The following is a 10,392-nucleotide window of genomic DNA, read 5'->3' on the forward strand; positions in this document are numbered from 1 at the left end:
AGGGTGATGAGCACCCAGAATACAGCCCATTTTTCCATCCTGCTAAGAAAATGTTTGAAGATGTAAATTAGATCTACCTAGATTTCCTTTTTTCCCTTTTTATCTCCCAACTTGATTTATTTCTTTAATTGGTTGATTAGTTATTCTTCTCTTGCACTTTGCATCATGTTGCTTACCCTGAAAGAGAATACCACAATGAGTATTATATACACATGTACTGATTTTTTTCTCCTGTCTTCTAGGATATTAGCTATCTAACCCAATATTGCATCATCCATATATATGATGAGTATTCTTATTCCTTTGATCTTTTCTTCCAAGTCTTTAACAAAAATATTGAAGAATAGAGAACCCAGAACTGGTTCTTGTAGCATCCCATTCCACACCTCTCCTCAATTTGATGGGGAACAATTGATGGCCACTCTGGAGTACTAGTTTTCAGCCAGCTATTTATCTATCTACAGTAGTTGTCATGTCACCCACATTTAATTAGCTAATCAGCATGTCATGTGATACTTTATCAAATGCTTTGCTGAAGTCAAGATACATGATATCAACTGCATCCCCACCATCTACTGTGAATTTGGCAAGATTTGGTTTTAACGAATCCATGCCAACTTTTGGTGATTACCACAGTGTTTTAAGGTACTTATGAAGGATTTCTTTATGTACTACTCTAGCATTATTGGTGGGAGTATTATAGGTATCAATGCTGGATTTTCTTTTCCCCATTTTTGAAGATAGGGGTATTTGCTCTCTGTCTCTTCACCTTGCACTGTTTCATTCTAATTTCATTCTGTTTTAATTCTTAGCCACCCAGAGTCATGTACTGTATATGAGATAGGCGGCAACATTAAACAAACAAACAAACAAATCTGCCACTGCTTAACTGTGATGTTCTAAAAAACCCACAACTGTTTGTTCTTGTACAATGTGCCAAGTTGTAAACCATGGTTACAAATCACAGGGGCTGGGTTCAAAGAACCCTTGAGACAACAACAAAGAACAAGCTATAGTATGATTTCACATGGCATTTGAACTCAGCCATTGTATTTTGATGTGATATTTGATGATGTTGGGGTTTAGCTGATCTTACGATAAATTATACTTATTGATTTTAAGTTGGAATCACTTAAATAGTGACAGTGTGCTATATTGTACACGAATACAATAAATACAGAAGGAATATCACATTTGTTGATAAAATCAAAGGCAAAAGGTGTTATTGCCCTTTGTCTTCATGGAGAAATCTGTGGTTGGTGGGTGGGGGATGACATCCACCATCTTTTACTCCTTCCTGCTGTGTCTCTGGAAGGCCTCCGACAACCCACTGGTGAAAGAAATGTCATCCTATTGTTGTAAAACTTAAAAGATTCTCTGGATCCTGATTCTTATTCAGATGGATCACTGAAAAAGTTGATGGTTGTAAGAATTGCATCAGCAACTTCTCCAGCTGTGTCTTAGCCCCTGAGATCACCCAGAGTTCTGGACATTGCACAGGTGATGCTTCCCCTTATAATTAGTCATGTCTTGGTTGTCTTCTTGCTGATTCTCCAGACCATTCCCCCAATGATTGCCTTCAGTGTAAACAACAGACTGAAGAACAACATGATTTGATAACTTCTGCCATAAAATCTGGGTGTTTAAATGCCTTCTTTGCCACTTATTGCTCAGGAGAAGGTGTGGGGTAAGACCAGGGAATTTCTTTTCTTTCCCTTTAAATATAAAATCTTGGCTGAGTGCTCTTGAAAAAGGGAAGCCACAGAAGCTTCAGTCCTTCATTATTCTTAGACACATTTGAGAAGAACAAGTGACTCTACCCAACGTACCAACTATGGTCCTGCTGATTCTTCTTCTGCTCTTGCCCAACCTGACTTGTGGGGTGCTGAAGGCTAAATGCCCCTTGAATTTGAAGCCAGAGGAAGTAAAGTCACTGAATCACTACAGACCAGGAGACCACCTCATCAGCGGGATCACTTCTTCCACAGTTGCTCAATTTGTTCAATACCAGTTCAACAAGACTCCTTCTGCTAAATTTTTTGAGTAAGGCACCCTCTGTGTGATGGAGGTATAGCCTCTCCATGTCTTTTGCGAGAGAGATTGTGGTGGGGGATTGTCATGGAAGGAAGGTCAGATATGAACAACCAAGATATAAGAGGGCAACTTAGCCCAGGTTGGGAAGAAATGGTTCCAAATGTTCCCTTACTGAAGTTATGATTAAAGGAGGGTTGGAAATCCCTCTTGCAGTTTCCAAGATTCTGTATTTACTCTTTATACAAATATTAAAAACATCTTGCTGGATGTTTTCACAATGCAATTACTGTGCAACTGTTGCTTCCTTGATCTTGGGACAGGACATCACATTCCTAATAGCCTCTCCATGTCTTTTGCGAGAGAGATTGTGGTGGGGGATTGTCATGGAAGGCAGGTCGGATATGAGCAACCAAGAAGTAGGAGGGGAGTCCATTGGGAGCTTGATCTTGGGGCAGGACATCACATTCCTAGTTGGGGAGTCTGTCCCCTTATCAGATCCCTTTTCTTCTCTTCCTCCAGAAGTCAAGACTAGAAAAGTAGATTTCAGCTAACAGTTGGGATTTACTTCATCCCAGTCAGAACAAAACTAGGCACCTTAATCTGGGCGCCATCCGCAGATTTATCACACTGTATGTAGATCCTGCACTGAGGGTGGGATTGCACTAAATGAATGATTAATCATTGTCCTGCTCTAATCTCCTATTCCGGCCAAATGTTTGTGAGCTGCGGCTACTCCAAAATGAACTAATTACACTGTAAAATTCAACACTGACTGAAATGCTTCTCAGCCTGGAAAGACTATAGACTATAATTATAGGACAGGGCAGAGAAGGGAGTAGGGGTGACCCTTGCAAGTAGCAGGGCAGTTGTAAGTGACTCTTCCTTGGTTTTTAGCAAATCAGCTGCTGAGGAAAGGGTGGGTAATGATCCTGAGGTTTGTTGTTCTTGATTTACCAGATCTGAAGGCACTTAAGACCAGGTTCTCTGAAACACTGACTACTCCCATGTAGGTCTACTTGGCTCCTCTTCTCTGGAGAAGGTGACCTGCTGCAGGTAATGGCCTAGGAACAATTGGGTGTATTTATCAGGAGACAAAATGACATTGTGGTGGCTGCAGTGCTCTGATTTGGACTCTAATTCAACCCAAGCAGAGGTTTAGAAATTAGGCCTGGAGGTTTTGATAAGCATTTCTTATTAGCATTTGAATCAAAGGAGTACTCATTAAATATGTCCTTCTGACTGAATGCAGGATGCGAATGTGATCCACCTATATTTGCAGAAAAGGCTCCACACAGCACTGGAAATTCCTGTCCTTCCTTTTTGCCATTGAGGAGATTAACCAGAATCCCCACCTCTTACCCAACGTCACCCTGGGCTACAATATTTATGACAACCATTTCACCCCAAAAGTGACTTCAGAGATTCTGCTGGACCTGCTTTCAAAGGGAGAGGCAAATGTTCCAAATTACAGCTGCGGAAAGCAGAGAAACACCCTGGCGATCCTTGAAGGAGTTGATACAGCCATGTCCATCCATGTCTCAAATTTGCTGAACACCTACAAGATCCCACAGGTAGATCTGTGCAGGCGTGATCGCTTGGCCATTAGAAAGGGGGTAAGGTTTCCATGATGGGCACCAAGAGTGAGGGAGGAGATTCAAGAATCTGAATTAGATGTGAATCAGATGAGATTCCTGTGCCAGGGCCCTGGTCCAGATTGGAGGGTCTTATGGGCTATTTGGGGATGAACAGTTTTAGGGCTGATGGGGGGAGTGGCAGGGCCTGAGCAGGAACTTTGGAACAGCATACCCATCAAAATGGCCAGAAACATAGCAGCAAGAATCAATTTTGCTCAACCTTGGAAGAAATAGACAATTCTGACCATATCGGATTGGGAACTCATACTTGGAGAATATGCAGCAGTGGCAAATCTAACAGTATATGTACTCAACAGAAGTTTAACTAAATTTAAGCCAGAATGGTTGCCACACACACAATATGGGATACAGCGTGGCACATATAATCATCTACAAATCGGTTTCTAAGCGGGGGATAAAAATTTATAAATATTGCAAATTTGCAGATGTGTAAAAGCTCAACAGCTTCTTGGTTTCTTTCCTGTTTTTTCTTTTCTTTTTTGCTTCTTTTTTAATTTTCTTTTTTGGTATTTCAGAATGGCTAAATTTGCTTTGTTTGTCTTTTATTAACAGGCAGAGAAACATCCATATTCATATTCATATTAACATACATATATAGTACATATATACCATGCAATAATACAATGGATATTTTAATAGCAAGTGATTTATCTTAAGACCGAAACTATGATTGAAAAACAAATACCACAATAACTCTTCCTTCAGTTTTTCATTTTATTATATATTCATTATATTTGATTCTGAGGAAAAGTCAGATGATTATAGCGCTTGTAACACTGACATTTGAAACTGTGATTAATATTGATTGTATATCCATTTTTTTACCTTCTTTCTTTTTTACATTTAATACTGTAGGGCACTTGCATAGTAGAGTTGTATGAACAATAGCAGGTATATTTCATAAACAGCATTGTATTGAAAAAAAATATTGTATTGAAAAAACCTGAGAAGATGGAGCAATAGATGGTCTATATGGCTAGATCTGATAATATGTTAAAGGATCAAACTAGTTTTTCATTAACGTTTTATGGACATACTTTTAGTTTCTACAAATGTCACTCAGTTACTCATTATCCTATCTATTTTTTTCTGATTTTATTAGCACTGCTATATTTTTGGTTGTATTTTATCACATCTTTAAGTTGTTAGACCTACCAATAAATATATACATAATAAAAAACAGCCACAAATATTTAAAGACTAGCAACTTTACCCAGAAACTTGGCAATCAATACTTTGGTTTTGATCTGAAAGAAAATGTTAACGTTTTCCCTTCTTTTCAGGTGAGTTACACTTTTCCTTCCCAGGTTTTGAGTGACAGAAAACGATTCCCTTTTTTTTACTCAACTTTCCCCACAGAAACAAACGAGTATCTAGGGATCATCAAACTACTGCAGTGTTTCAAATGGACCTTGGTGGGACTTGTTGTTACAGATACCGAAAATGGAGAGAAATTCATGAGTCACTTCACACCCATGCTTGACCAGAATGGTATTTGTGTTGTTTTCTCACAAAGCATTTCAATGGGTTTTATTCATAAGGACATGCGTGTCGGTCTTTTCAACAAATGGAGCCAAGTCAACGTCTTTCTTTACTATGCCGAGGCTTCAACCTTTGCACATGGATTAATAGGTGCACAGCGGTTACTGACTCTTACAGGGAGATCTACTGTGGGGAAAGTTTGGATCACAACAGCTTTCTGGGACTTCACCTTGCCATTGTCATATACTGTTTCGCCTTCCAGAAAATACATCTATAGTATTTTTTCTTTCTTTAGTCGCACAAATGAAAAGAAAAGTTACGATGATTTCCCCCACGTTTACTCTCTTATTAAGAAATTTGTAGCTCTAGAATTTTCATGTTCCTATTTGAAGCATGCCCTGTCTGTGAAAGGCTGGATAAGGTGCAGAGAGAGAGAAAAACGGAGGAGTGTGTCTCAAGAGCTACGGGAAAGGATTCTGTCCCTGGACGGCTACCACATTTACCACACCGTCTGGACCGTAGCGCATGCTTTACATGCGGCCTATTCTCTCCGATCCCAGAGAAGGGCAACAAGGAATGGAAACAGGTCCGGAGTTCAGAGAGTGCGGCCTTGGCAGGTATATCCCTATTCCTTCACAAAGATTTCAGCTGAAAATGGGAATCAACTCTTTCATTCCAGCACTTTTGCCTTTTATTGGGGTTTCCCATAATTTCATAGTTACATTTAATATTGTTTTTGTCTGATTTTATGCTTTGGTGCTCAGAGTCACCTTCAACTGGAGCAGCTTCTATATCTTGTAATGAAATTAATATGAGAATTTATTTAGCCTCTGGCAGAATGTAAAGGAAACGATGAGGTGCAGTCATACCCTCTAATAAACCCCATTTGGACAAATCTTTCTTTCTGTACCTTATCTCAGAAGATGCAGCCTAGGGGTTCAAACAACAGTTTTGTCATTGCACTTGTTGCCAGATATCTGGGGGATCATTTGGGAATTAGGAGAGCGGTTGGTATGTTGAATATGGCTGTTTCTTTTAATATTCTTTCCCACTACCTTGAACTCTAATGATCTTTCTGCACATAACATGGAACTTACATCACTGCATCATCCTGGCTCTTGGGGTGAGAGGGAGGGACAGGCCCAGTCATGCAGGGAACTTCCATGGCTGAGGGAGAACTAGTAACTGAGTGTCTTATCTCCTGGTGCAATGTCTTCCCAACCAGATCACCATAGATGCAGTTCCTAATTTGCAGCTAAGCTGCAGCAGAGGTGTGCCCTAGCAACTTCTTTCTTCTGCCTGTTCCCATGACCTTCTCTTCATCGAATCCTCAGTCCATGAGTGAGACAGTCTTAAGTCACGTTCAGCCATATAGGTGCTAAAGTAGCCTTGCGCCCTTCATTCTGAAACTGTCTGAGAGCAGCGTCCAGGTGCCTGCAATCTATTAGGCTGGGTCACCCATGACCTTGAAGGGAAGTCAAGTAACAGGGAAAGTGACTGAGAAGAGAGACAAATACCAGGCCAGCATTGTTTTGTTCCAAATCAAGGATGGGTGGAGACCCTTAAGCTCAGCTCTGGGGAATGGCCCTTAGCCCCTCGACTAAGCCCTGAATTACAGGAAGGTCAGATGTGGAATTTTGAGAGGTTAGATATCAGTCTTGCTTTCCTGTTTTCTTCAACTGATTCATTTTGCTTTGCTGTTCCAGCTTCACCCTTTCCTGAGCATCTCCCAGTATTACAATAATTCCATAGAGGGAGTATATGTGGATGAGAAAGGTGACCTGGCAGCTGACTCTGACATCATGTACTGGGTGAAGTTTCCCAATCAGTCTGTTATCAAAGTGAATGTTGGGAGTCTGGAAAGAGAGGGATGCTCAGAAGCCAAATTCAGGCTCACAATGGACCAGGATGCAATCATGAGGGCCACACAGGTCAACAAGGTAGGGAAGATAATTTCTTTCATTTCCCGCATTTTGTAAGCTCTGTCTGAAATGTGAGTCTTTTCCCCACCTGAGCCTCCCAACTGTGTGTCAGAAGGGCGCCTTCCACCACAGAACTGAGGGTTGTTTTTCTGCTTATGTCTGTTATAGCAATGGCAGAACCAGAAACATTCTGCATGGCTCTTTGCAAAATACTTAGACATTCCTGCCCCAAAGAGGCAAAGACAGGACATGGAAGACTCAGTTAAAAGGATCGGATCTTAAAGGCCTTGATCAAATTTCATTCAGGTTCGTTATCAGAACCATGGTTCCATCAGTTCCACCTATTTCACTGAATGCTTCTTTATCTTTAGCCCCTGCCACGTTCTTGGTGTGTGGATAGTTGCCTGCCCGGATTTGTCAGGCTGGTTGATGAAAAGAAGCCACGTTGCTGTTACAGTTGTGTTCCTTGTGCAGAAGGGACCATTTCCACTCAGGAAGGTGGGTGAGTCCAGAGAGAAAAGCTGTCCATGTCTTACTAGTTTTTGATATCCAGAATTATTTCTACCTGTTTAATTGGTTCTAACCATATCCCACATTTTTATTTTTATTTTTCCACAATTACAAAACAAGGGACTTCCAAATACAATTCGGAACTGTTTCTCTCCCACTGAAAGTGAGCTGGTAGAGTGTTGAAAAACTGTTTCATTATATTTTAAAAAATTATACAGAAGTACAAAATCCCTCTGCCTCACTACCAAAGAATAGAAGAAACGCATAATAAAAATATAAGAGAGCTCATCATTAATAATACAGAATAGGAAGGAAAACAGAAAAAAGGAAGAAATATGAAAAATCTAGGCGTATTTAATACTTGATCTAGAGATGATACACCTAGGTCTTCTAATAGGAGATGAACATTTCAAATTAAAGAGAAGAAAGCTCAATTCATGGAGCCTATTGTGAAATCTGAGCCAATGGTAAATATACTTCATCGTTTTTTATTTGATCGGAAAAAGTGCCTTTTCTCCATAAATGGCACACGTTGTGAATTCAGTCCTTAATATCTGGAATAAAGGTGCTTCTCCAGTTTCTCAAAATCATTCTCGTAGCAATTCCCCACACCCAATTTGTCCAAAGTGCCTCAAAAACAGTCCAATTCCACATTTTTGGAAGGCTCCAGGCTAGAATCCAGGAGACTGTGAGTTCAAGTCCTGCCTTAGTCATGAAAGCCAGTTGGGGGGCTTTCAGCCACTCTTTCAGCCTAACCCACCTCACAGGGTTGTTCTTGTGGGGAGAACAGGAGGAGGAAGGAGCATTAGGTATGTTCCCCACCTTGAGTTATTTATAAATACAATAAAGGTGGGATAAAAAAATCTTTAAAAACCCACCTTTTTAACACTGAGAGATTTCCACACCACTGAGGAAGGTGGGTGTTGCATTTGTTCTTTGCAGACGCTGACCACTGTTCCAAATGCCCCGAGGACCAGCAACCCAACAAGGGCCGAGATCAGTGTGTTCCTAAAGTGATAACCTGCCTATTCTACACAGAAGATCTGGGGATCGTCCTTACTTCCTTCGCTCTACTTTTGTCTTCGAGCACTGGCTTTGTTTTAAGCATCTTTGTTAAGCACCTGGAAACTCCAGTAGTCAAGGCCAACAACCGGGACCTGTCCTACGTGCTCCTCATTTCCCTCCTGCTTTCCTTCTTGTCTTCCTTCCTCTTCATTGGCCAGCCAAGGAGAGCCACCTGCCTTCTACGACAAGCAGCCTTCAGCATCATTTTCTCCGTGGCCGTCTCTTCTCTCTTGGCCAAAACCATCATGGTGGTGCTGGCCTTCTTGGCCACCAAGCCAGGCAATAGTGTGAGGAGATGGCTGGGGAAGCCTTTGGGCAACTCCATTGTCCTTTCTTGCTCTGCTGTGCAAGTTACGATCTGTGCTCTCTGGTTGGGCACCGCTCCCCCGTTCCCTGACTTGGATATGCATTCCCAGGCTGGGGAGATTGTCCTGCAGTGCAACGAAGGCTCAGTCGCCATGTTCTACACTGCCCTCGGCTACATGGGCTTCCTGGCAGCCGTCTGCTTGGCGGTGGCTTTCCTGGCACGGAGGCTGCCTGGGGCCTTCAATGAAGCCAAGCTGATCACCTTCAGCATGCTGGTCTTCTGCAGCGTTTGGGTCTCCTTCGTGCCCACCTACCTGAGCACCAAGGGCAAATACATGGTGGCCGTGCAGGTCTTCTCCATCTTGGCCTCCAGTGCTGGGCTGCTGAGCTGCCTCTTTGTCCCCAAGTGCTACATCATTTTGTTCAGGCCTGAGCTGAATACAAAACAGCAACTCACTCTGAAAAGCAGAACAGAAATGTCATTTTAAACCAGCACCACTTAACAAGCACCATTTGCTTATCTCTGTTCCCCAAAACAAATGTTTAGATTAAATGTGGTAATTTCTTAGGGAAAGCTATTCTATCTCTTTTATACTTCCATTCTTACTAAATTTGCTTAAATCTATCTCTTCTTTTCAAGGTATGATAGAATGGGACCATCACTCTTTTACAAAGGAAAAGAAAGATTTCAAACAGATTAATGAACTTTTTAAAAAATGCAACTCCTGCGGAAATCAAACTCCCATTGTTTTGTGGGATTTTGCCTGGTGTCATCTGACTGTGGATGCAAACAAGAATGGTCCAATACAGTTTTCTTTCCCCTGATTTTTAATTAGTTTTGTGAGTTACGTATTATTAGTTTTGAGAAATCCAGTGAGATGTGAGTGAGTCAACCTGTCATGGGTTTGCTGCTTGAGGATGGCAGGAAAGAGCTAAGACCCAAATGAAGTTCTACTGCTGCACCAGTCAGTCTCCATTCATTTGTAGGAAGAAGGAACCTAACCCTTGAAGGGGGTCTCCTTACATATGTGTCTTACATTTGTATGCTTCTTGATGTTGGAATCTGGTCTTTGCTTTGTATTTTAAGTTCCCTGTCCCTCCTTTGATTTCCAAGGAACATTAAATTTTGCCAGAAATGAAGAGAGACTTTTTTTGTGTTGGAATTATCAGGGGTCAACTCAGCATTGTCTCACAAGCCTAGTAAGGGGTTTCTCTAGTAGACGTATCTCTATTGTGCTTGTGGGATGTCACATGGGTCACCTGATTTCCACTTCCTCCTTTTTCTTGGGTTTGGGGGTTTTAACAATCTCCATTACCTCGTGGGCAGACCTGCAAGCAGGAGGTGCCGCAGAATTTAGCTCTTGTCCTTCCATCTCGCTTGCACGCAGACTTTCTGTTCTACATAGAAAGTGTCTACA

The 10,392-nt window shown here is 41.5% G+C and overlaps 1 protein-coding gene across 1 annotated transcript; it reads left to right on the forward strand.

Moving 5' to 3' along the window:
- Positions 1–1,834: 1,834 nt before the first annotated feature.
- On the forward strand, positions 1,835–9,679 carry LOC134489865 (vomeronasal type-2 receptor 26-like). Its single transcript, XM_063292737.1, has 6 exons — positions 1,835–2,043; positions 3,314–3,605; positions 4,973–5,788; positions 6,878–7,111; positions 7,465–7,591; positions 8,546–9,679. The coding sequence occupies exons 1-6, from the start codon at positions 1,835–1,837 to the stop codon at positions 9,460–9,462; spliced, it is 2,595 nt and encodes an 864-aa protein (XP_063148807.1). The 3' UTR covers positions 9,463–9,679.
- Positions 9,680–10,392: the final 713 nt, after the last annotated feature.

This window comes from Candoia aspera, chromosome 2 (assembly GCF_035149785.1).
Source record: "Candoia aspera isolate rCanAsp1 chromosome 2, rCanAsp1.hap2, whole genome shotgun sequence".
NCBI lineage: Eukaryota > Metazoa > Chordata > Lepidosauria > Squamata > Boidae > Candoia > Candoia aspera.